The sequence below is a fragment of the Cupressus sempervirens genome, chromosome 4, assembly GCF_028749045.1.
Source record: "Cupressus sempervirens isolate cs-2001-9-10 chromosome 4, ASM2874904v1, whole genome shotgun sequence".
Taxonomy (NCBI): Eukaryota; Viridiplantae; Streptophyta; class Pinopsida; order Cupressales; family Cupressaceae; genus Cupressus; species Cupressus sempervirens.
Genome location: NC_143121.1, coordinates 348881623 through 348907685, shown reverse-complemented (window position 1 = coordinate 348907685; position 26063 = coordinate 348881623). Strand labels below are relative to the sequence as shown.

The following is a 26063-nucleotide window of genomic DNA, read 5'->3' as shown; positions in this document are numbered from 1 at the left end:
TACTAATGTCTTACACAATGCATTTTTTCCTCCAAATATGATATCACCAACAAATATTTTAGCTAGCAAATTCTTTTACCTCCTTTTGTCTTCAAGTATAGATTTTTTTTGTCATTAGTCTTTTCAAAGCCAATCTTCACAAGATAGTTGTGTTGTCTTCCATACCATGCTCTAGAACCTTGCTTTAAACCATATAAATCTTTGTGTCATCTACACACCATTTTCTTATTATTAGGATAAAAATATCCTTTAGGTTGTTTAATGTAAACTTTCTCTTCTAGTATTCCATTCATAAATGATGACTTAACATCCATTTGATAAACTTTGAATCCTTTATGGGTAGAATAAGCAAGTTGACTTCTTACTCTTCCCAATCTTGCAACTGGGAAAATGCCTCTCCACAATCAATTCCCTCTTCTTGTCAATATCCTTTATAGATTAGTCTTGCTTTATTCCTTGTTACTTCACCATTCTCATCCAATTTATTTCTATACACCCACTTGGTTCCAGTAACATTCATGTCCTCTAGTATTGGTACTAGTGTCCATGTTTTTTTTTTCTCAATCTAATCAATTTTTTCTTTGATGGCTTGACTCCAGTATTCATTCTCTAATGCACCCTTTACTGATTTAGGTTCACATATGGTTAAAAAATATGTCTCATTCCTTAATCTATTAATTACCATTGGTCTAACCTCTTTATCTCCAATGATTTGTTTAGTAGGATGATGTCTTCTTACATATTTTGATAATCTTGACTTTGTTCTCCTTTCAACAATAGGTCATTCATGAAGTTCAATATCATGTTCGCTGTGTATTTCTCTGCTAGGTAACTTGATATTCCTTTCTTGTAAAATGATATTGGCATCAGAATGTACCTTAACTTTTTGATTGCAACTTAGCTTCTAAATTCAACTCAACATCCACTGTATGTGACTCAAGAGTCACCGATTCTTGTTGATTAGTAGCTACAGTATCATCAACATTAGTAGACATGTCTTCATAGTAGTACATAAATTTTTTTGTAATTCTTAGGTTCCTTCTTTTGTTCATCTTCATGTATTTCTATATATTCATCAAATTTTACATTTGTACTTTCCACAACTTTGTTTAGTGTTAGTATTTAAACACTTATAAGCTTTACTTCTTGTGGAGTAACCTAAAAATATTTTTTCTTCACTTTTTGAATCAAGTTTATAATTTTTTTTGTCCTTAATAATGTAAACTTTCTTCCAAATACCTTAAAATATTTGACATTGGGTGAGTATCTGTACCATAATTCGTAACGTGTGAAATTTGTACCTTTCTTGACTTGTACTTGGTTCAAGGTATGGATAGTTGTATTGATAGCTTCTCTCAAGTATTTTATACAAACATTCTTCTCCATCATCAGTGTTTTGGAAAAATCCACTATAGATCTATTCCTCCTTTTAGTAATCCCATTTGGTGGAGGGGTCCTATGTGTCAAAGTTTTTCTTTGAATTCCTCTATCATTGTAGAAGTTATTGAATTCATTTGATGTAAACACTTCACCGCTATCAAAACTTAGATATTTAAATCTTTTTCTAGTTTCCTTTAAAAAAATTTCTAGGTATCACTTAACCATTTGAAAATAATCATATTTTTCTATCAAAAACATAACTATCATCATTAATGTGTAATCAGAAACAAATATAATAAAATACTTGTCACTTTTTATCTTTGTACATCAATTTTTCCACATAGATCAATATGAACTAGTTCCAAAATTCCTTTTGAAGTATGAGTGTTACTCCTAAAACAAGACTATGTCATCTTGCCTAACTAACATTGTTTTTAAATCACATTATTAAGTTTCTTCTATTTTGGTAAACATTTGACTCTTTTTCATTTTATTGATACTAACCAAGTTGTTCAAATTTACATGACATAATATATTGTGTCATAGCTACACATCATCAAATTGTACAATAAGACAAGTAGTTTCATTCATTTTAAGATAAAATAGATTACCTCTTGTTTGATTTGTTCTCCCAATGAGTTCTCCATCAACATCATAGATCTTAGGTTACTTGTATTCATATATTATTCAATTGTGACACACTCAACAGATTATAGTTAAGTTGTTCCATATTGTAAGTATTGTCACACATGATCTTTTTTGTCAATCTTATTGATCCTTTTCCTTTCACTAGATAGGGTACATCATTACCAAATCTAACACTATTTCCATTGTAATTCTCAAGGGTAATGAACTTACTTTTGTCACCAGTCATGTGATGAGAATATCCACTATCAACGTTCCATCTTTCAACTTTGGTTAGATAGGATATCAATGTAATGGTCTCATCTTCATCTAAAACATCTTTCATAGAAGCATACACAAATCCATCATCATGATCATCTGATTCATCATTAGATTCTTCTTCAATAATGTAACAAGTTTTCTTTCCCTTTTCTTTAGAGGCTTTGTAACTCTCATATTTCGTACCTTTGAATTTATCTTCATTTATGTTATTTTTCTTCTCAGGACATCTTATTGCAATATGACCAACTTCATTAGAATTAAAACATATGATTGGTATCTTACCTTTGTATTTTTATTTGCCTCTATGAAATCTCATAGCCAAAAGTGCTTCTAGTTCTTCTAGATCTTCATCATTTGTGTCGCTTGACCTTTTTCTTTCCTTATTTTTCTTTTAGTGCCACCTTAGCTTTGAAAGAACAATCAATGTTCTCATATTTAAAATTATCAAAATTTGAAAGTTCAAAAGAAGTGAGTCTACCAACCAATCTTTCAAGGGTTATATCACTACTAGGAGTATACCTTAGTTCTTGCATAGAAGAGACTCTAATAGCATAGACAAGCACCAAGGTTCTTAAAACTTTGCAGATTACAGTCTCATCTTTAATAACTCCATTTTTTTTTGCATTATCATTTCTTCAAATTTTCTCTTAGACTTTCTGCTTTGGATATTAGCACAATCTTGTCTTCTCTATAGATCTTTTGTAGGGCATCCCATATTCCTTTAAAAGTGGTACATGTTTTGATGTCTTAAAAATCTAAATAGATTAGGGAAGATACAATCTCCAATATTGGTTGATTGTGATTTTTCTTCTATTTTAGTTGTTCAACAGTTGGAGCTCTAAATACTACAACATATTTAATGGTCTTGGATCCCTGCCTAGACCTATATCTTGTTCTAATTGCGACTAGGGTTACCCAAGGGAATTTTGATGTTGTTCATTCTATTGGGGGAGTGCTGGTGGAGTCAATGACTCTATTGGTAGGTTAGGAGATTCAAACAAGTCATACAAGGGCTCTGTTGGTGGGCTAGGAGATTCAAACAAGTCATGCAAGGGCTCTAGGTTGGAAGGAAGTTGTTCTTGGAGACAAGGTAGCTAACATCCCATTGGAAGCTCCAAGAGTGATCAATAGTGATGAGGGGGTGGAAATAGTGGTACTAGATAGCTTGGTTGATAGTGTGTCAGCTAACCTAAAGCTCTGCCTCATAGGTAGATTTGTTTCCTTCCACCCATCAATTGAGGTGATCAAAAAGTGGGTAAGTTAGAGATGGAAGTTGAAGGGGAGTGTGATGGTTTCAGCCATGTTGTGAGGCCTATTTTGCTTCAAATTTAAAACAACTGAAGCTATGACAATAGCGATGGTTGTTTCCTAGTCATATGAAAAGCATAGCCTAGTGGTGGCTAAGTGGCATCTGGTGTTGGATCCGTTGAAAGAACTAAATAAGATGGTTGTAGTTTGGGTCAAGTTATCAGGTCTTCCACTTAAGTTTTGGGATGAGGGGATCCTAAAATCCATTGGGGATTCCTTTGGGCACTTTGTAGCTATGGATATGGTAACTTTGCATAGGTCCTAGCTAGTCTTTGTGAGGATTAGTGTTAATGTAGTGGTGTGAACTTCCTTACCTAAGTCTATTACACTAAGCTCAAAGTGGGGTAAGAAGATTCAACCCATCATCTATGAGAATGCAAGGTTATTTTGCGAGAAATGCTTATCATTTGGGCATTTTATTTTAGATTGTAAGAAGCTGGATATGATGGAAAAGGATTAAATAGAGGGAAAAATAGAAGGGGGGGCTCCTCATCTAGATTTAGGGGTGGAGGGAGCTGAATCTCTGAGAGAAATCATGAAGGCAACATGGTGACTCCCCTTCCTAGGAAGGATCTAGAAGTTAAGAATTCTCAAGCAGAAATGGAGAAGGGGTTGACTTCCCTTCCTAGGAAGGAGGAAGAAGATAACTCTTAAGCTGTGATGAGAAGGTTAGAATGGAAGAGTAGGAGGGGAAGTTTTTTTTAGTTTGAGACTGAGAGAAACTCTACACACAAGAAGGGGAGTTGGGGTGATTGGAGAAAGGGGAAATTGATTCTTTTCCCTTTCTGCAAGGCATTGAGGATCTCCTTAGTACCCCTTCAAGGAACCTGGTGATTAAGGAGGTTTTTAGAGGAGACATTAACAAGGCCTTGGAGGAAGGCAAGGCGAATGACTCGAAGGTGGGGGAGGTCACTAGAGTCCTTTGCTAGAATGATGAGGAACTCCCAAATAAGATGGTGGATCCCTTGGCCTAGCTAGACTATAAGGAAGGGAAGTGGAAAACTTAGAGAAGATAGACAAGGGTTTCAAGGAAACCTGAGATGGTAGTGGAATTGAAGTTGGATGTAAGGAAGTTAGGGAAACAAAGTAAGAGAGGAAAGTAGGTGGCAAGTGGTTGGCAGCCCACTTTGGAATCCCTAAATAAAGGTAGAAAATAATTGTTCTATCATGGAACATGAGGGGTCTCAACAACTATCATAAGAAGTTTTCCCTCAAACATTATTTGTTAAACTAGAAAATTGATATCGTTCTCATCTAGGAGGTTAAAATGACTATGAATAATTTGATGAATATATCAAGTTATGTTTGGCCAAGGGTGAGTTTTTTTCACAGTGAAGTAGAAGGTGCATCAAGAGGAGTGGCTACCTTCTAGAACCCAAATACTAGTAATGGAAGTTTAATTTATAGTTCTAAATTCTATCTTATAATTGAACATAGGATGGGTGACAAAATATGGGATATCATTAATGTGTATGCTCCAAATACTAGAAATGGAAGAAATAGCTTATGGGAGGAGCTATATATTTTTGTCTCTCAAAATAAGAACACCTTTTGCATGGGAGATTTTAACTCACCTCTACACCCTTTGGAGAAATTTGAAAGAATGATTGATTTTAATGATAGTATGAAGGATCTGGCTGATTTGATAAATAATAATGTTTAATGGATAACGAGATGTGTGGAGTGAAGTTCACATGGTCAAATAATAGGAAGGGTGTTGACCTTATTCAAGCCAAACTGGATAGACTTTTAGTCTCAATGGGTTGGGAAGGATTAACTTCCTCCTGTCTTATGGGACTACCTAGGACGATCTCAAATCACACCCCTATCCTTTTTAACTAGAAGGAAGATTCCTTGGAGGGGCCAAAACCTTTTAGATATTAAATAATGTGGCAATCCCATACTGACTTTAGCTATAGGGTGGCTGGATGGTGGGGGATTAGGATTGAAGGGACAATGATGTATAGACTCTCTGTTAAGCTAGAGAATGTTAGAAGAAATGTGCTACCCTGGAAGAAAATATATTTCGGTAATATCTTCAAGACTAAGGTAGAGGTGGAAGGGAAGTTAGTTGAGCTCCATAAATATATGCAAGAAGCCATGACCATCATTAATATTATCCAAGAGGAAGATAAATATAAAAAAGTGTGGAAGGAAATGATGATTAGAGAGGAGACTTATTGGAAGCAGAGATCTAGGGTGTTATGGCTCAAAGTAGGTGAGAGGAATACTGCATTTCTTCATAGATCTAACTAAATTCATAAATGGAGAAACACTATTGATAACATCAAAGATTACAATAATGTGAAGCTAAATAATCTTGAAGAGATAGGGAACTAGGCGATAGCTTATTTTAGAAACTCTTATCTTGAAGAGCAAAGGGACTTCAAAGAGGAGGATAGGTAGTGGCTGATTGATTCTATGCCCACAGTGATCTTGGTTGAAGAGAATGAGAAGTTAGTGCAAATGGTGACTAAGGAGGAAGTCCATAGAGTTGTGTTCTCTATGAAAGCTTATAAATCCTTGGGACCTAATAGTTTGCCACTAGCATTCTTTGAGCACTTTTAGTAGATTATCAAGCCAGATCTCCTTCAGGTGGCCTAAGATTTTTTCAAAACTGGGAAACTTCTTAAAAAACTCAATAAAACTTTCATTGTATTGATCCCCAAGGTGAAAGACCCAAAGGTTCTTTCTAACCTTAGGCCAATCAGTGTATGTAAAACTATTTATAAGATTTTCTCAAAAAATTTGGTGAATAGGTTGAAGCCACTACCATGTAAGTTCATAGGGAAAACCTACAATGGGTTTTTCCCAAGATGAAAAATCCTAGATGCCACTATAACAATGCATGAAGTCTTACACTCTATGGAGAAAAGTGGTAATCCTTGTATGGCCTTGAAACTCAATATCTCTAAAGCTTATGATAGGATTAATTGGATTTTCTTGTATAAAGTTATAGAAAGCATAGACTTTAATGAAAAGGTTATTAGAATGGTGAAGTTGATGGTGGAAACTATCAGTTATTCTATGATAGTTAATCAGTCATCTTGGGGAACTTTTGGAGGGGAGAGAGGACTTAGGCAGGGAGATCCTATCTCTCCCTAACTATTTATTATGGCAGCTAAAGTCCTGGGAAGAGTGTTCATGAGAAAGTTGGAAGGGGGAATAATTAAAGGCATTTAACTAGCTTCTACACTTCCTCCCAAATTGATTCAACAATTTGTGCATGACACCTTTCTGAGTGGGGAGTCCTTGGTGGGTGAAGCAAGAGCTTGGAAGTTAGTGCTAGAGATATATGCAGTGAATGAGGGTCAAAAGATAAATTTTCATTAAAGTGTTCTTCTTTAACACCCGTCTGACCTATAGTGAAGGATTGTTAATATTTTAGCCTGTAACATTCCTTAGTTACCAGATACTTAGCTAGGGCTTCCATTGACTGTGAAAGATGTGAGTAACAACTTTTGGAATGGAATTCTAGAAAGAATGGAGAAAAATTTGATAGGATGGAAAGGTAAAAATCTAAGTAGTGCGAGCAAGCTGCAACTATTGATTTCCTCCCTCCAAGGATTACCAATATACTTGTTATCCTTATTTAAAATTACTTAGTGTATGGCTAATAAATTGGAGAAAAATCAATGTAACTTTCTTTCGTTTGGAGGAAGCGAGAAGATCAGAATAAGCTTGGTCAGATGGGAAATAGTTTGTAAGCCTAAGTACATAGGAGGTTTGGCAGTAAGGAAGATAACTGATCTAAGAAATGTACTTCTCACTAAGATGGGGTGGAACCTAATGAAGGGAGAATCTAATTAATGTAACATTGTGAGAGCTAAGTGTCTTGGAAATCTAATGTTCTCTCACTACACCTAGAGAAATTATCTTCCTATGGGTTCTAAAATCTGGGGAAATATTGTGAGAAACAAAACCCTTTTGAAGGAGTGTGATAGGTGGCTAGTGGGGAATGGTAATGAGATTAATTTGTGGGAGGATCCATGGATTATGGATAAAACTTTAATAAAAATATAGTTTGGGTTTCTCTAGTATCACATATAGGACCAGGGGGTGGAATGGTAGTTGATTTTATCTACTCGGGAAGAAAGTGGAAAAAGGCAAAGTTGTAATAGAATGATATGGTTGGAAGGGAGCTAATCAAAGAGCTAAATTCTATGCTAAAAGAGTACAAAATCTTGGGAAGGGACATGAATGATGAGTTCATATGGAAGATTACATCAACGATGGAGTTCTCAGTTAAATCTATGTACAAATTGATGTTCGACAAAACTCTTGAACCTAATGACTAGGGGAATGTTTGGTTTAATCACTTAATTCCGACAATCAATATTTTTTGTTGGAGCACTATTCATGGGGAAATTCTCACTATAGACAACTTGATGAAATAGGGGTTTCAATTACCAAATAGATGTCATATGTGTAAGATGGAAGAAGAAAGCATCAACCACTTATTCTTGCTTTGTAGTTTTGCATCTAAAGTGTGGGGGAGAATTCTTTAGAAGTTGGAGGTGAACTGGGTGTTTAATGTGGACATGGAGCAATTTGTGATGAATTGGCAGGGCCCCTTTACCCACCCCCTCCTTATCATTCTATGGAAGATCATTTCCCCCATGTTTGTTGGGGTATTTAGAAGGAGTAGAATAATAGGGTGTTTAGGAATGGGGAGAGAGAGGAGAATTTCATGGTGGAAAGGATCTATAAATTGATAGTCAAGGACATTAGTTATAGTAAGTGGAGAAAAATGGCATTCCCCCCTTCCACCCAGGAGGTTAGAATGCCCAAGTACTAGTCATTGGAAAAAGGGATTATGGAGATTGATAATTCTAATCTTTTGGCTATAAAAAGAACCTAATGAGAATACCCACCTACTAATTGGGTGAAACTCAATTTTGATGGTGTGGCCAGAAAGGAGGGTTTGGCAGGCGGAGGGATAGTCAAGGATAGCAGGGGAAGGATATTGTTGGCATTTACTAGTTAGTTAGGGAAAGTTTCAAATAATACTATGTAGGTTATGGCTCTATATTGGGGCATAAAATTGGTCATAAGTGTGGGATGGAGGGATGTGCAAATTGAAGGAGATTCTAAAATAATTATTTAGACTATAAAAGGTAATATGAGGGAGGGATGGACTATCAAATGTGTGATAGATGATATCAAGTACCTATTAACCATTCTTAATAGGTTTGATTTGAATCACATATTTTGGGAGGGAAATAGTGTGGCCAATGGAATTTTGGCGATTGGCTTAAAGGTGAAAGGGTTTAGATGTGGAGGAATTTGAATGCATTGCCAAAGTTGGTAAGGGAGTTAGGGAGCCACGAAGTGAATAATGACGAGTCCTAGCTGGATATTTTGTATTATGTTGTTGAGCTAGCGGGGAGGACATGTCCTTGATGTACAAGTGGTAAGGAGTAAAGGATTAGGTATGGGTAATAATAAATACACTTGGCTTGAAAATCAGAAGTTTGAAATGGAGGATTTTTTATTTATTTCCCTATATGTGTCATCATACACTATGTAGAGAAAAGTATTATCTTTTAAAGGGTTGATTTGGGTTGAGAATGATGGAAATGATTGGGGGATAGATAATGGTGGCTGACATGTGATCTTTCTTGACTAATTTGGCTATTTTCATCATTACAATTAATTATGATTATGATCTCCACTTTTGGGTTTTTCTACCGAAGTGTGAAATCCTTTTTAGAAACTGTATCTAGGTTCTGATGAAAAAGAGAGGAGAAGGAAAAATTGTAGAGATGGGTGGTGATTTGATGTGGATTGAACTCGCTATGATTGATGAAAATATGAGGAAGCCCTTGGTGTGGTACTTACTGAAGGAGGGCAATTTTGTCTCATTCATGGAAGCACTTAATGGGCATGACGAGAATTCCTCTATGCAATTTGTTAACTCTTGGGAGGACCGTAGAGTAAAGATAAATGGTATCTCATTTCATATTTTAGAGGAAGTGATTACTCTAGTGACAAGTTTGGCCATGAAGGGTAGGAAATGGTAGAAGGTGATGAGGGTGATAGATGATGCAAGCCTGCAACACTTTTTTGTGGATGGAGAGGAATAAATTAAGCATAGACATGGTTTCATGTGGGAGAAGCTTCCTGACCCATGGAACGAGGTCTATTTTTTTTGATGAAATATATTACCTTGGAAGGAAGGTATGGAGTCTACTACTACTATCACTTTCCTCTACTTAATCATTTTTTCCATCAGGATTTTATTTTGCTTCCTTTCTTCTTGCTACATGAATTAGAGGATACTGTCATTGAAGTGAAAGAAAAAAAATTAAAAGGGGGTTAATTTCATTGTTTTACACCAAGGTTTAATTTTTAGGCTATATCAATTCCACCTCACCCTGGTCCCCCCTAGGATTGTCAAAATTGATGTTCCTACCTATCCCAACCCCCAACCCAAAATGGTTCCCCTTAGGATCATAGGTCCTAGAGCCCCTACCCCATAGCCTTCACCTAGTGGGTCCTTGATGAATCTCTCCCGCATGGGGAAAAGAGGGAGACATGATAAAGGGAAGGGGAAGGAATTGGTGGAGTCAGAGGAAGAGGGGAGAGGGGGTAGGAGGAGGTTAGGGAGGTTAGAAAAATCCAAACCTAAGAGGAAATTGGAGGGAGCCTCACATGAGGAGGAGTTGGATTCAGAGGATTTGGGCTGTCCCAAATGGATAATGAAAGAAAAAGTGGTAAACTTTGAGGTGGGAGGTATGGAGGAGGTGGAAGAGGAGACATCAGACTCCTCCAGGTCATATTTGGGAGAAGGAAAGGAGAATAAGGATGTGTCACATGTTTCCATGACAATTGATCTAGGTTGTGTGGACCTAACAAGGGATTAGTTCCAAGATATGGTGGAAAGGGTTCCCTCCCACGTAATAATCTCCTCCCCTAATTAGGTTGTTTCTAAAAATGCTACTATAAGAATTTTCCTTAGGGCAAGATTCACTCAAGATCATAGAAATTGAACACAAGTACAATAGTAGACCAAAAAAGAGTATGATTAATTTATTAGAGTATGTCCTCATACATTGCTCTATAGTGTATATGCAAACACACTGGTAGTGCCTATATATAAAGCCCTCTTGGGGTGCACCTAGAATGTATCTAGAAAGAGCCAGGAGATAAGATAAGCATGACAACTAAGCACACATCTTATCCATCATTATAGATGAGTGGATAAGAATGACAAGGTGTATCTCAAGTGGAAATGTAGTAGATACCATGTGCTTAATTTGTGTGTTAACTCCTATGTTGTCAACATGACAACTTACAAGAGTACACATATTCCTAGGTGACTAATAAATAAATAATAAAAATATTCATTAACCTAAGTAAACTTAAATAAAGTGTAAATAGTAAATACTTATTTACACCAACACCCCCCCTTAAGTGCAACTTAGGGGAATGCCCTTAAGCTTACATAATCTAGGATGAAGTGCATGATGGGTCCTAGCTACTGGGCCATGTTAGGTACCCATGTACATAATGAAAATGCAATCTCTCATAAAGTGTAGAAAGAGGGAAAACCTAATGAGAAAAACCCTCCTTCAAAAAGAGAGATGAAATGATGTATGGATGGATGGAGTAATCAAGAACCCCACATTATGACATACATCAAGTATATACAAGAGAGAAATGGGAGAAGGAAAAAACCCTTTAAGAGGAAAAAGTCCCCCTCAAAAAGGAGAAGAAGGAGACAAGGTAGTCCCGCCCCCCCCCCCCCCCTTAAAGGTAGTGTGCCGACTAGTGAGAAATGCTCCAATGTAGAATCTGGTCCATGCAAGGGTAGAAAGGAGATGTGTCCCCTATATGGAGAAAGAATCTCTATGATGTAAGGTATCTTTGAAACCTATTCAAGTGTCCCTGTGTCGATGCTGATGGTGGCTCCCTCCCAGACTGCAGAAAAGAACATGTTCACATTGAGCAAGGAGTGATGTAGAATCTATTTCAAGGAACAAACTATCTCCTTCAATGATAAAGAGACCTTTGCCAATTGTTATACATAAGTATCCACAATCACACCAACCTCTAAAGATTGATCATGTAGAGAATGGACATGAGGGTAAGAGTGGGCCCTCACAACAACTGTAGAAGGATTGTCCTCATCAAACATAAGTGGTAGATCATCAAAGAAGTCCTCCAAATATGTTGTGTGTGACTCCATGAACAAACCTGAAATGTTAGTCAAGAAGTCATCACCTAAGGCTATAATTGGAAGGACATAGTGTACCCTATTATGTTGAAGTACATGAATCTATCACTACAGCAATGGATGAAGTATTCACCTAAAAGAGAAGACTAATATCATCTAAGATGTCTTCCACATCTTCAATGTGAGACTCCATGAATAGGCCTACAAGGGTGGGAAGAAATTCATCACATGAAGGTAGAGTAGGAAGTCATAAAGGGTCTTTTTACACTGAATCTAAATCATCTATAGATAGAACAAGATCAATAGGAGTATCTGGAGGTGTGATCTCATCTAGAGAGGATGTAGCTGTAACTAGAGGTATAAGATCTTTTGGGGATGGAGGAATATGTGGATCTCCATATGTCTCCCAAAGATGAATCCAATGATCATAATGATTAGTTTCCTTAAGGTCAATAAGTGAATTGAAAACCTCCATATCGATATATAAAAAGAGAATAGTACCAATGAGGGAAGAAGTCTCAATATCATAGGTAAGTCCTCATGCATATGGTAGTGCATTGTGCTGACTAAGATATTTGATATCTAATTGACCTTATTCTTGATAGTTGTCTGGTGTCAAATAAATTAAATCTTCCTCTTCTATTATGGACTAATCAATGTAACCCCCAAAGAACAAACCCCCCCCCCCCCCCCCCCCTTAGAAATGAAATATTTAGTGCTTTAGAGGTGGTGCATGTACACTAGGCTACTTGTCAAAATGTACAACATAGACTTTTGATTTTGCTAGTTACAACTACATTTTGAGGCCTAAATCTGGAACTAAGCACTATAGCTTAGATATACAACAATACTAAAAATCAATACAATGCAAAAAAGGCCCTAATGCTCAAAGTGATATTTCTATCCACTCAACCCTATTATCTGAATGCAGATCTAGGAAGTAGATGAAAAATAATGCACATTCAAGAAAAAAAGAACCTGAAAAGAAGTCTAGATGAGCTCGTATAGAGTATTTCATGTTACAAAATGTAGGATTAGATAGGTACAATTACCAAAAGATGCATTTTTTGACAAATCCATGCACCAAATCTAGAGAAGAATAGCACCAATGAAGAGTTCAAGAAATTCTACCAAAAATTTCAAAAAAATCACACCTAATTTGGAGTTTGGATGACCAAGTTATGGCCTCTCAAAGTCAAGCTGCCAAATCAAAACTAAATTTGAAGAGCGGTCTGGAAGGAAAGTTGCATGCTTAAATTTGATGGTCAAATGGTCATTGTAGTAGTTATAAATTGCCTTGAAATGATGATCAGATGACTGTCAAATCTAAAATTGTAAGTCCTCATGTCAACAAAAAAATAACTGCCTTGGTGACGTGGTAGTATGGATGTTGACTCAGCTATATGGTCACATGGTGGATGATGTCATAAGGTATGCTTTTTCCATAATGATAGTTGATGTGTCAGCTAACATGGTAATTTGAGACACTTGGTGACATGTGCAATAGATGATATGTGTTGCGCAGGTGTTGATGAGGTGGTGGGTTGCCATGTGGAGCCTTCTGTGAGGTCTGGCTAGTTGAACTCTTGTCTCTATGGCCACTTGGGTGTGGCTATCTAGTTTTTTGATGCATGGTTTTTAGGTAAGGGGTTCACATGTTGTTGTTCAATTGGGGGTGCCAAGACTAGGCAGGCTAGAAAGTAGGGCATCATCAATAGTTCACATGGGTCAAAAACCTTGTCAAAATGTCAGAAAGTGGGCTAATTTTCCCACATTCATGTGGGGAAGGGAGTTCATGATGTTTAAATACCTACATCTATGATTTTCAAACAAATGAGTTGCCGCTGATGATTAGATTGTGGTAAGTTGAGGCCGGTCAAAATATTCGTTAATGCTGTTGTAATGCTGGTTTGTTGGACTTATTGTGAGTGGATGTGCAGTCTAGTCTAGAATTTTTTTAATAGCCTACCAATTAATAAATTAAGAATATTTCATTTGAATATTCTCTATAGGTTGGAGTGTCACTTCTTGGTTCTTTAAAAAAAAAAATCTTTGCAAGGGCAACTAATAGAATTTTTTTTTGAAAATTTGCAGGAAAATATGAAAATACTAAGATCTGAATTAAATTAAATTGTAGATCTAAAAGATCATACCCAAGTTGCAAATCAAGGTCTCTAGGTGCCAATTTGCAAAAAGAAACTTGCCTCACGATCGACTTCGGCCTAAGGTAGGTAACTTTATAGCTGATTTTAACCAAATCGATGTTTCAGATGTAATGGTGAGTTTCAATATGGCTCTAGACACTCTCAATTTTTGTAGACTCTCTAGATTCAGGTCAAGGTACTAAAGCAACTATGGTCTTGAATGGCTATGTGTAGAGAATCTTCGTGAGCTCTGATACCATGTAAGATTTTTCCTTAGGGCAAGATTCACCCAAGATTGTAGAACTTGAACTCAAGTACAATAGTTGACCAAAAATGAGTATGATCAATATATCAGAGTATGTCCTCATACATTGCTATGTAGTGTATATACAAACACACTAGGAGTGCCTATATATAAAGGCCTCTCAAGAGGCACCTAGAATGTCTCTAGAAAGAGCCAAGAGATAAGATAAGCATGACAACTAAGCACATGTCTTATCCATCATTCTAGATGAGTGGATAAGAATGACAAGGTGTATCTCAAGTGGAGATGTAGTAGACACCATGTGTATAAAAGAGGTGTAAACTCCTGTGTTTTCAACATCACAAATCACCAGATTTTTCATACCCCTAGGTGACTAATAAATAAATAATAAAAATATGCATAAACCTAAGTAAACTTAAGTAAAATATAAATAGTAAATACTTATTTACACCAACAACTACTAACCCCCAAATTTTGTAGGATACTACAAAGGCTAGTATTGATGTTCATCTGGGTGAGTGCAAAAGCCTGGTAATGAGGTGTGGGAGAGAATCCATACACTGGAGGAGAGAATGCACCTACTAGTAAAGTTCATGATAAAAGGGACACATGTGGCTACCACCACACTGATCATGATTAGGGACACTATAGGGGACCTATCTAAGGAGGACTTTATGATGTTGTTTGACTTCCTCATAGAAGATTGGACAAATATTCTCCTAGGGAGGAAGGAGGCCAAGAAATCTTAAGGTTCTCTCCTTTTTCTTTTATGTTGTTAATTTGCTAGTTACCAGACTTAGTTGGTTGCAAGGATGTTATGCCTTTGTTAATATTTTACTATAGTTTCTTAAGTTTGATAACAAACAATTTTTTTAAGCTTGCTAATATTTTCTTAATTATGGTTTCAAAATTATTTTTTTTGATTCAAGTAGAAATAGGAGTTAGTTTAGTTTTGATGGTTTTCCACTAGTAGTTGACCAACTTCCACTAGTGATTGACCAGTTTATCTATAATGGGCCAAGCCCCTAGTTTTGATTGCTTTTAATTTAAAAACATATTCAATGGTGATAGTTGAATGTGCATAATCTCCAATTCCTCCTAGATGTAACTTCACCAAACTTTTTCATGCAAGAAAGTTTTCCTTATTTAACTTGGGTACCTCCTTTCTGTACATCTTGATCTTTAGCTTCAAGTACCTTCAAACTTTTTCCTTTAGAAGCACCAAACAATCAGATACCCATTCTTGGAATACTTTAAAATAACTTGGGGGGGAGAGGGGGGATTAGCTATCCAAGGTCCAAATGTGTAGATAAAATTTTCCAATACCTAACAAATACATGTGCATGCATTAATCATTGAATATCTCAAACCATAGTATATTATTTTCCTAGGTCAAATGAACTTTGTAGAAATGCAAACATAAAATTTCATATTATATTATATCGTAGCAATGAGAAAATTTTATTGCCACTACTACAATTACTAATATATTTGAGGAGTCATGTAGAGTTATTATTCAATATTTTTTATTTATGGTTGAGTTCATTTTTAACAAGTTATATGAAGTAAGTGTTGTATATCACAAGATGTTTGTTACTATTAAGTTATAGATTATTTTATTATAATTTTATATGTAGAAAGTATCATATGATTAGCAAGGTTTGTATGACACCAAATACCTCTTTGGCACTTGAGTTAGTTTTGGAAACTAGAGGCCATTACCAATTGTTTTAAGCATTCATAATATTTGATGTTAGGTTGTCCTTTTTATAATAAGCTAGATATATTGTAAGGAGATTAGATTTGAAAATTTTTCTACAGGACTTGTTAAGGCCTTGTTTACTCTAATAGATTTTCTCTAGTTGTGTTTTAGAATCTTTTTTGTTATTGATAAGACAAAATGAGGTTGGCTTTTCACTTTAAAGTTAAGTTTTTTTTTTTGCCCTATGCCTATCAAATTTTATGCTTTTATTTGTCTAATTTTTTTGTCATACATATCCATCTAACTTATACATCATAAGGGCGTGTAAGAAATTACTACAAAAAATCTCAAGTAATAGATGTAGCATTTGGAGACATTTATTTTTTATTCACATTCCCTTGAATAGCAACATTAAAAAAGGGAAAATAAAATGTATTGCTTTACATAATTTTTTAATTTAATCTATCATAGAATTTAATGAAACCCAATCAAGACCCATAACATGAATAGATTGAGAATGGTATTTCATTTATTAACATTATGTAAAGATTTAACTAAGATTACACTAGGACCAAAACAATTTGTAGCTCAATTATCACTATATAGAAATAGACATAGAGTTTTATTTGCAATCAAATATTTCCACCCTTAGGTCCTCCAAGAGCTTGATTATTTATTTCCTCTTCAAGATGTAGGATTATTTAAGAGATATTCAAAATCATCGATCATAATAGTCATGTCATATTGATAGTCTCATTTTTAGATAATACTAAACAAACTTTTCATGTGAAAAAAATTACATGTGTATTCTATGCAATCTGAAATATTAGTTGATATCATGTTTCCCAACATCATATCATACTTTCTTACCCCAAAAAATAATTTAATATCTAAATATTATAATTTTTAAATGTATTCTATGTACCTAATGCTATTATTCATGTTACATAATTTCTTGCACTTTCTCCTTTGAAGGGTGCAAGGTTAAGATGATAGTCTTGTATGCTTTTGATGATGTTCTTCAATAGAAATATTCAAAAAGTTTCCCTATCTACTTCCCTACCCCCATCTTTATATCTCTCTTATTCCTAAACATAAACACTCTATTCTCCCTCCCTATCTATATTTTATCTCACCCCTCTTTATTATTGGCTCATATGTATCTCTATCCTATTTTCTCTATTTCTCTTTTATTTATTCTATGTATGTACTCTATCTATCTATCCACTATCTCATCTATCACCTCATATATCTTGATCATTCTGTCTTTTTATCTCCCTCCTTTTCTCTTCTTATTTCTCTCCCTTCAAGTGCATTCCTTTTCTATCTCTTCATATCTATCCTCTAGCTTGATATTCAATTATGAGCTATCTATCTATACATTATCTCTCCCTTTATCTTCATATCTATTTCTACTACTATCAATCTGTTCATCTCTCTACCCCTCTTGTATCATTATATTTCTCATCTTACTCACTATCTCATACCCCACTCACTCTCTTGAAATCATTTTTCATATTGCTAGCTACTACTGTAGTAATCTATCTACTATATTTTATATAGTATTTTTTAGCTCTGTCTTGTGTAATTTGTTTAAAGAAACAATACATAAAATAAATATAATTTTTTGCATTTTCAAAATAGTAGTATAGTATTATTTTGAGTAAAAATTGAATGGACAACAAAGTCAAAGAAAATGCATGTATTCTAAAATAAATATCACTATTCTTCATGTCTGCTACTTAAATTTTTATAGACTCAAAATCCAAGATCTCTCTCATTAGAGGCAATTTACCATTATGTCTTAGGCTCTTTCCAAATTTGTAGGTCCTCCTTTTCATCTATAGCCAATGAAATTTGAATTTGGATCTCTTATCATAAGACACTTTGTAAGTGATACATTTGCATAGGTCATAAGGGTTTGGAAAGTATAAATACTAAGTAAATAAACATTTAGAAAGTGAATTAATATGAAGATGTGAAGGTCTTAAATTTAATATTTAAGCATAAATATATATATCATAATATTTTATAAAATGAAAGAAAATAAAAGTTACTACCTATTTTGATGTGAAACAAAGTTCCATTAAAATATATTTGAAATGATGCATGGCATTTAGAAGTTTAAGTAACTTAACAGAAATTATTTAATGTATAGATAGTTTAACCATCTAAATATCGAAGATCAAAAAGATAAAAAATTGAAAATAAAAGATATTGTTATAATTTAAAGATTGGTAAATATGTACAAGAAAATAATAATTATAAAAGTAGAATATGTAAAACTAAAATTAACATTTTAAAATGGACAAAAATGACAAACCCAACATCTCATTGTCTCATTATAAAGTTTTGGCATTGCAAAAATAGTTTCTTTAATGCTCTGATGTTTTCCCTAAACTTTTAATGAAAAAGAAACCCACATAGGCAAGATGTTCTTTAGCATTACACATAAGATCGCCACTACAACATTCTCTAGATAGACTGAAAGTCAGAAATGAAAGAGAGCTCTTCTAAATGTCTGCGACCCATATTTTCATCATTTCAGAAATCTTCTTCAATTTTTTTTGAATTTGTTCAAGGATAATATTCTGAAGTTGATGATTATTCATTAAACAAACAGTTTACTAGCAACCTAATTAAACCAGTTTCACTTTTCCATACACCACCTTCGCTCTTTTTGACAAGGAAATTATTGATACTATGACCTTTACCAACCTGTTTTCTAGTTTTCAGGCATTCTCCACCGTCTAACAATCTAGTGACAAATCTCATAGGAATGAGCCTATCGGATTAATAAATAGTCCCACGAACATAAAACGAAATGTATATAGTGTGTCCAATGAGTATGTTTGACGATGTAAATATTTCAAATTGCCAAACACCATTTACACATTTGTTTAGATTTGATCTGCCAATTCTATATTCTAAGAAGAATATGCGGACAAATAAAATAATCCATGTTGTTTTGACAGTTTGGGTTTCTAAATACAACAACAAAGTCAGCAAAAGGGACATATTGGCATATTTTCTCTACCTTTCGTTTTGGGCATTTATTTTTTTATTTATTATTGCTCTCATCGAAATTCACATAGTCCTCACTTCAACTATGCTCGTTTAGAAGATTAGTTTTAGTGATATTATCTATAAAGTATACATTTAACTCAAACATGTTTGGTGTAATGTCCAATTTCTTTCATTTAATGACTAATAAAGATATGTTTCTGATATATTAAAAATCAGCTAGAAGAGGGGTTGACCCCAAAGTACAGTAGGTTGGAGAGCAGCTGGTAGTCATACCCCTACAATTCAATGTATGCCATTTCTAAACATCAAAAACATCTTATTGACCAAAATATGATCTAGGATCTTCTTACTATCCACATTAACATAAACAACCATATTACTATAAAGTCTAAACCAAAAAATGTAGTGGCAGCATAAATTACTACTACTGCTACGTAACCAATAGTTATCCAGCTTAATGAAAATTACCTCACATGACATGAAGTTCACCATAAACCATAGCATAACAAAAAATAAAAGAAAAAAGAGCATGGAGGCTAGCTTCCTTATTTATCATCCTAGTCCTCCTCAGCCGCTTTGTTCTTCTCCTCCTTGACATGCTTGCCCAATAAGGTCTTGAACTAGTCATCTACCAGAAAGCTATAGAGGGAGTGGGTGATTTCATTTTCTTTTCCTACTTCCTTCTCCTCCTTGTTCACTTGTAGAAAGTACAAAGTGGTGGCCACCAAATGCATGGAATTCTCCACCCTATCCATTCTATTTTTTTGTTGTCCTCTTCATGGTGGCAACTCCCAATCATCCCCCAACCTTAGCAGTGTCCTTCATTGGGGAGGTGATATCTTCAACTAGGTTCTTGTCGGGGGATGAGTTCCTTCTATGGTATTAGAGACATGGGATGAAGTGGAAATAACTTTCCTCCTGGAGAAATGATGGATCACTTTAATCTTTCTCTTCCTAGGAGGTTTCGTTTCAATATCTGTGGACTCCAAGCTAACTTCTTTTTCGGTGGGGGTCTAGATTTGACCATTTTGAGCCTTTTGTTGGATCTCCTAGCAACTTTATTGCTCCTCCAAGTGTCAATATTTGAGTCAATAAATATAATATCTTTTCTAGAAGAAGTTAATTTTTGAAAGGTCTCTTCGAGGCCAACCCAAGGCTTGAGTCAGTGGAGCCTTAAAGAGTCAAAGTGGCAAGAGGATTAACCACAAGAGGTGGGTTGAGGGCAAGCTATAAAACTTGTATAATTTGAACATGAAGGCCTAGTATAGGATGTAAAAGGGATTCCCTTCTTCAATCTTTTTTTAGACATTAAAAACACTATCCTCCATAGAATGCAGAATAAGCTATGTGAAGGAGATTAAGTCCTAGTTTCTAAAGTAAGTTAAAATGGGAAAGTGGTAATAATACAATGCTTGGAACTAGTTGTCAAGCATAATGTAGTGCATGATGGTTTAGCATACAATGTCCCATACTTACATAGGTCCTCATGGGAGAAGCCATCTAGCATATGCATAGGTTCCTCCTTAGGGGGAAAAAAATTTTGCAGGCTCATTCAATCTAAAATGTTAGGCTTCTTGCACTAGCCCTTGCCTTCTAGTGACAAGTCACCAACGTTAGCAATGAGCTCTTTTTTTATTTCAAATGTAACCCCATTAATGGTCATCTTTTTGTTGGGTCAGGAATTTACAAATTGTAGGGACACATGCTTGTCATACCCTTTGATGCACTCCATGAATCGTAAAATCCCTCCTTCCCATAAATAGACCCATGCCACCTCACTATATTTGATGCAGGCTTCAATTTTATCTGACTCAATATGGTTTGAGCTACCACCAATTTTGCATTGTGTGAGCTCGATCACCAGACCCTCAGTTTGTACTACTAATAAAGACATTGAATATATACTGAGGTATGTTCATTTAAATTTTGGTTATAGATTAAGGGGTTTGGTTGTTTGTTAAATGTTTTACCTTGTATATGAAATAACACAAATGATCCAAACAATTACTTTTGTTAAGGTATCATGGTGATGCCTCTATGTTAATATTATATTTTGGATAATCTTTTCGTAGAAAATTGTGTCTCTAATACAATATAATAATTAGCAGTCTAGAAACTATTCTACTAAATATTTTCCTAACACATAATTAAAAGACATAGTTTGACTTGTTAAAGTCTTTCTACAATTTCTATCAATCTTAATGTTTGTCCAGAAAAAAAAATTGCTACACACAAGTCTTTCATATTAAACTATGTTTCTAACTAAGATGCACAATCTTAAACCATTGATTTACAACTCTTAATAAACAAATATCATTTGCATATAGAAAAATGATAATAATGCGAACATTTTCAAGAACATACTATGAATAATGGTCATACTTAGATCTAAAAATTCAAAAATGAATTATAGGATTATTACCTTAAGGAGGTCATAATAACCTCGCATTTCCACAAGACAAAAAACATAGAGATTCATCCATTCTAAAAATGTTCCCAACATTTTCATAGATTTGAACTCCAATTTTCCTATCTTATGACCTTTCTAGGGTTCAACAAAAAAAAAATCATCATCATTGCTTATAGATAACTAGCTAATTGCCCTCAAGAATATAGAACAAATAGAACAAATAATTTCTTCACCACTATCTTTCACTTTGTTACTTGTTTGAAAACATAGGAATAACTCTTTATGGATCATTATAGAAAATAAATATTGTAACCCTAAATTTCTTCACTAATAATCTAACAACCAATTATTTATAAAGGTGTGAGAGTTTATTGTATTAATGTCTCGAGTAACATCAAAAATAGGAGTTTTTTAAAGTGTATTTTTTCACAATCTATAGCAATGGTTGTTTGGGAATTGGGCATGGTAATGAGAGAGTGTCAAGAATTGTCTTACCTTATCATCTTGCATTATTAGAAACACCATTAGCTTGATTCTAGTGCATCAAAATAAACTATGTTCTCACAAGAAACCTTATCTGATCCACTATATTTCCTTAGACTGATTTCCCTCTACATTTTCCAAAAGTATCAACACCTTTTTTTGGTATACAAGATGCAAATACTACTCTCTTTACATTAAATGTTCCTCTACTACAAATTTTCAAGGATGCACAAAGAAGATTACCCTTATTCCAAACTAAGTGATTGCTCATATACACAAGGTTAACCTCTTTTAATTGTTTCTTAAAGATCAAATCATAGACCACCTTTCCAATTCATAGGCTTTAATTTTATTAAGCTATTAATATTATCCACTTTATCTAGCTTTAAATTTTATTATTATTATTTTTTTTCTAATTTATCAAAAATTACTTAAGTTTTATCGACTAAAATTTTTTTGATACAAAACTAATATTATGCTTCAAATTAAAGTGCAAGCCTATAAGGTTTCTTGTGAAGTTTCTCATTTGCTAGGAAATTCCTTGTAGACCATGGCAAGAGTTCCTCGAGATGCATCTACTTTAGACACCCCTTTCATTTCATGTGGTGGGTGTCAATATAGAAGTGGTTGCAAAAGGCAAAATGACAGTCATTCTCTCCATCCACATCATTCTACCTCCCATTGTCACTCACCACAATATTTTATTATGGCTCCTTGGCTCTTAGATTCATCCTCAGCCTAGGGAGTGTTGGAAGTACCCACTTAGCCTCTAGTTGCCAGCATTGGTCAATCTGCTAATGATGGTTTAGTATGACACTTTCTTGAAAGGATTTCTTTAGTTGGCATTTGGTAATTTCCCAAGAAGATAAGAAAATGAGAATGAGGATAATGTAAATAGATGGACACTATCGGGTCGAGAAAAGAAAGATGATCCAGACCCTTCCCATCATTCTACCGCTACATTAGTTACCAAAGCATGTTCTTCATTCTGAACTTGATGCATTTGTCTTCTTAGTTCTGATTTCTCTTGATAATGACCATGTTACCTTGTTTTATCTGGCCTAAGTCAACACTTTTTTGGTGATAAGACTCAAAAAGTTAATTTATTTTCCACTCAATTTTATCTATTAATTGTCATTTACTCTTGGCTAATATTTAATCAAAATAATTTTAAACTGACTATTACATCGAAAATTTAATTGTTTTACTTTATATCTTTATATCTATATATATATATATATATGAAATTGTCATAATGTAATTCAACCAACACAAGAAGAAATGCACTGTTGTCGGATAAATAAAACAGAGACAATTATGATCAGGGAAAAAAAAATCAGTAGTAGCAGTGTATTTTCGCATTTCAAGTTACTTATTCTGGCTTCGATTTCTACTGACAAAGAAAACTCAATTCTTTTTGCCCATAATTGTTCTCTGTAAAAGTAGTGCGACTAACTCTTTGATGAGTTAGTTATAATACTATTACAATATACAGACTTGTTTCATAAAACTCCATTAAAGTTGGTCCTGTAACCAGTCCATGCCGAGATTGAGAAGAAAGGTGTTCCTTTCCACTTAATAATTATGGCATCTCCATCCGCCTCCAGAGTATAATATTCTCCGGACGCAGATTCTCGTAATAACAATCTAGCCTGATACATAGCTTTAAAGCTAAAGCTCCTTTCCCTGAAGCCTGCTTTCTTGAACAAACACCTCCACACATCAGTTGTTACATGCCTAACAAACCTCTCCTTCCCCTCGTAGACTATCATATTCCTTATCTGACTTGCAGTGAATAATTCCTCGTGCTTCACCCGCATAATATCATTTCTGTCTGTCATGGTAGCATCCAACATATCAAAATATGCAATGTAATGGAAAAGCACCTCGCTGAATCTATTCACAAAATATGGAGAATTATGCGTGGCTTCAAGTTCTATATTTACCAATATTCTTGGTTTCATTTTCCTTATAACTTTTATGAGATTTTCCAGAAGCACGGGGTCGTACAAAAGGCTTCTCAGAACAATTGGAGCATAAATTGCCAACGCCTCACCTGACTTGACAGAGAACAAACCTTCCTTAATTTCCTCTATGCCCCCGATCTCCACCATGCTGTACGATAATGGGATCGCAAAAGATTTAGCCAGCTCATGAAGTCTTTTCCCGGTTTTCCAAAGCTCTTCGCCGTCCATCCCAACCGCTGTAATCTTCAGAAGCTCTAGAGTAGGCAAAGATGAGGATGAAGATCTGTGTGCTAGATACTCCATCAATACTGTCCAGTGCGACCCACTTCGCATCCCCAGATCAATTACATGAATTCTCTGCGCATTTCCCACAGCGTCTATGATTGCCTGCACAGACGTGAACTGGAACACGTTGACAAAAGGCAAAACATTGTTATAGTAAGCAAGTAGACTATTAAATTCCTTTTTGTCAATTTCAGCATCAATATTGAAGGCGAAATCTCGGACTGGATTAGCTGCCTTGTTTAGCATTGTGAGAGGCTGGAGTTCGATCCTCTCCTGCAGGGCGGCGGAGACATAATAGCCAAGCCTCTGTGTTGGATTTCCTCGCTGACAAGACATTTTTTGGCATTTGCTCAGCACTGCAGAAGCGTGATCATATTTCCCCTCGCCTATCATTCGCGCAGACAGTAGCAGAAGTTGAACTAACTCCACCTCATCTTCATCTTTCTCTCCGTGGAAAGCCTCATTATCAGATGTAGTGCATACACTTATTGGCTTAGCTCCTTCCGGATTAGGGGTCTGCTCAAACGACTTATCTTTATTTGGAAGCGGCTCAGAAGACATGATATCAGTGCTTGGTTGCCCGGAATTCCCTTGGTCCGAAATTTCTTTGAATTGTCCAGCCATTTCATATTTATTTATCAATTCGTCGTCGAAGGGAAAGATATCAAACAAATCAGAGCGAATGAGATCATCACCAAAAGGAAATATTTCATGTTCTGAAAGACCAAAGGTGTCTTCCATAGTCAGGTACTGGTCAAGCTCAGTAGCTTCTAACTCACTTGAGGGGAACGACTTCAACGATGAGCTTGGCATGGACGGAGGAGGATTTTCATTGTTCAATAAACTCATATTCTGTTTATTTGCTGCGGACTGGCTTCCGAGATCTAGTACTCTGTTGGAACGCAAATTTTCATGGTATGAGAGACCAAAGATATCGTCCATGGGCATGGACGGATGTGGTTCGAGCTCACTACTATCTGTCTCTTCGAATGAATAATCCAATATGGAGAGAGGAATTCCACTGTCAGATATACTCATTTTCTTGTTTGATTGAAATCGGCTGTCAATATTGGTTTCAAGGATGGGAAGAGTATTCTACAAAGTGGACCTTCTGGCTCTATTACAGATAACCTTATACGGCAAAGACCCCAATGTTCATGTCCTCATCACATAAAATATAACGATATATGGGCGGTATTTCACATAACCTGCAGGAATTTATTGTCGTCATGACGTCAAATACAACGATGTACAAGCATGTTCGGCATATAGCAAATACAACGAGATGCAAACAAACTCGGCATCTACCGTATAACTCTTAGAAATTATTTTAAGATGCAATTGGCTATAAAAAGGTTTATATTTTTATTGTACATCTCTATATTCTCAATGCTAAAGTACAATTAATTACATCCTTTAAAATTTTAAAAATATTTATGTAAAACATCCTAACTATCTAGAATACAAAGAAGAGTGACAAAATAATACCCAAATCCCATCTAGAACTGTTAGGAATACACATATAGGTGTAAGGTACCATTCAACCACCCAAGACTACAAGAATTAGAGGGAAAAAAAATATCAAACAAAACATCATAATGCTAGGAGATAAAATTTGAAATAAGATTTAATATAATTACATCACAATATCAAGCAATTGATAATCACTTGAAAGAGGTACAAATATTAAAAAATTCTTCATAGAAATAGAATTGCTAACAAAACAATATTAGGACCACCTATCTCATTTAAGCTCAAAGTAATGATGCTCCTCAAAATGAGGGAAAACGTCATATTGAGGCCACCAAGTGGTAGTACATGAATTCAAAGGTGAATGCAAAAGTAGAGATGTCCTCAACAAAGGATCTTGTGCTTGTCCTTTTAATACTGCTAGACTATATATTGCTGGGAAGGAAGACATTGGCATGCAAATAGATTATTTATCTCCTTCTTTCATGATTTCTTTAATCCTTAGAACTACTACTTTGTGGTGATCACATACCAAAT

General features: G+C 35.0%; 1 protein-coding gene across 1 annotated transcript; it reads right to left on the bottom strand.

Moving 5' to 3' along the window:
• Positions 1–23306: 23306 nt before the first annotated feature.
• LOC149561464 (scarecrow-like protein 18) lies at positions 23307–25094 on the bottom strand. The gene has a single exon (XM_089827822.1). It carries the CDS (start codon positions 25092–25094, stop codon positions 23307–23309), a length of 1788 nt encoding a protein of 595 aa, XP_089683948.1.
• Positions 25095–26063: the final 969 nt, after the last annotated feature.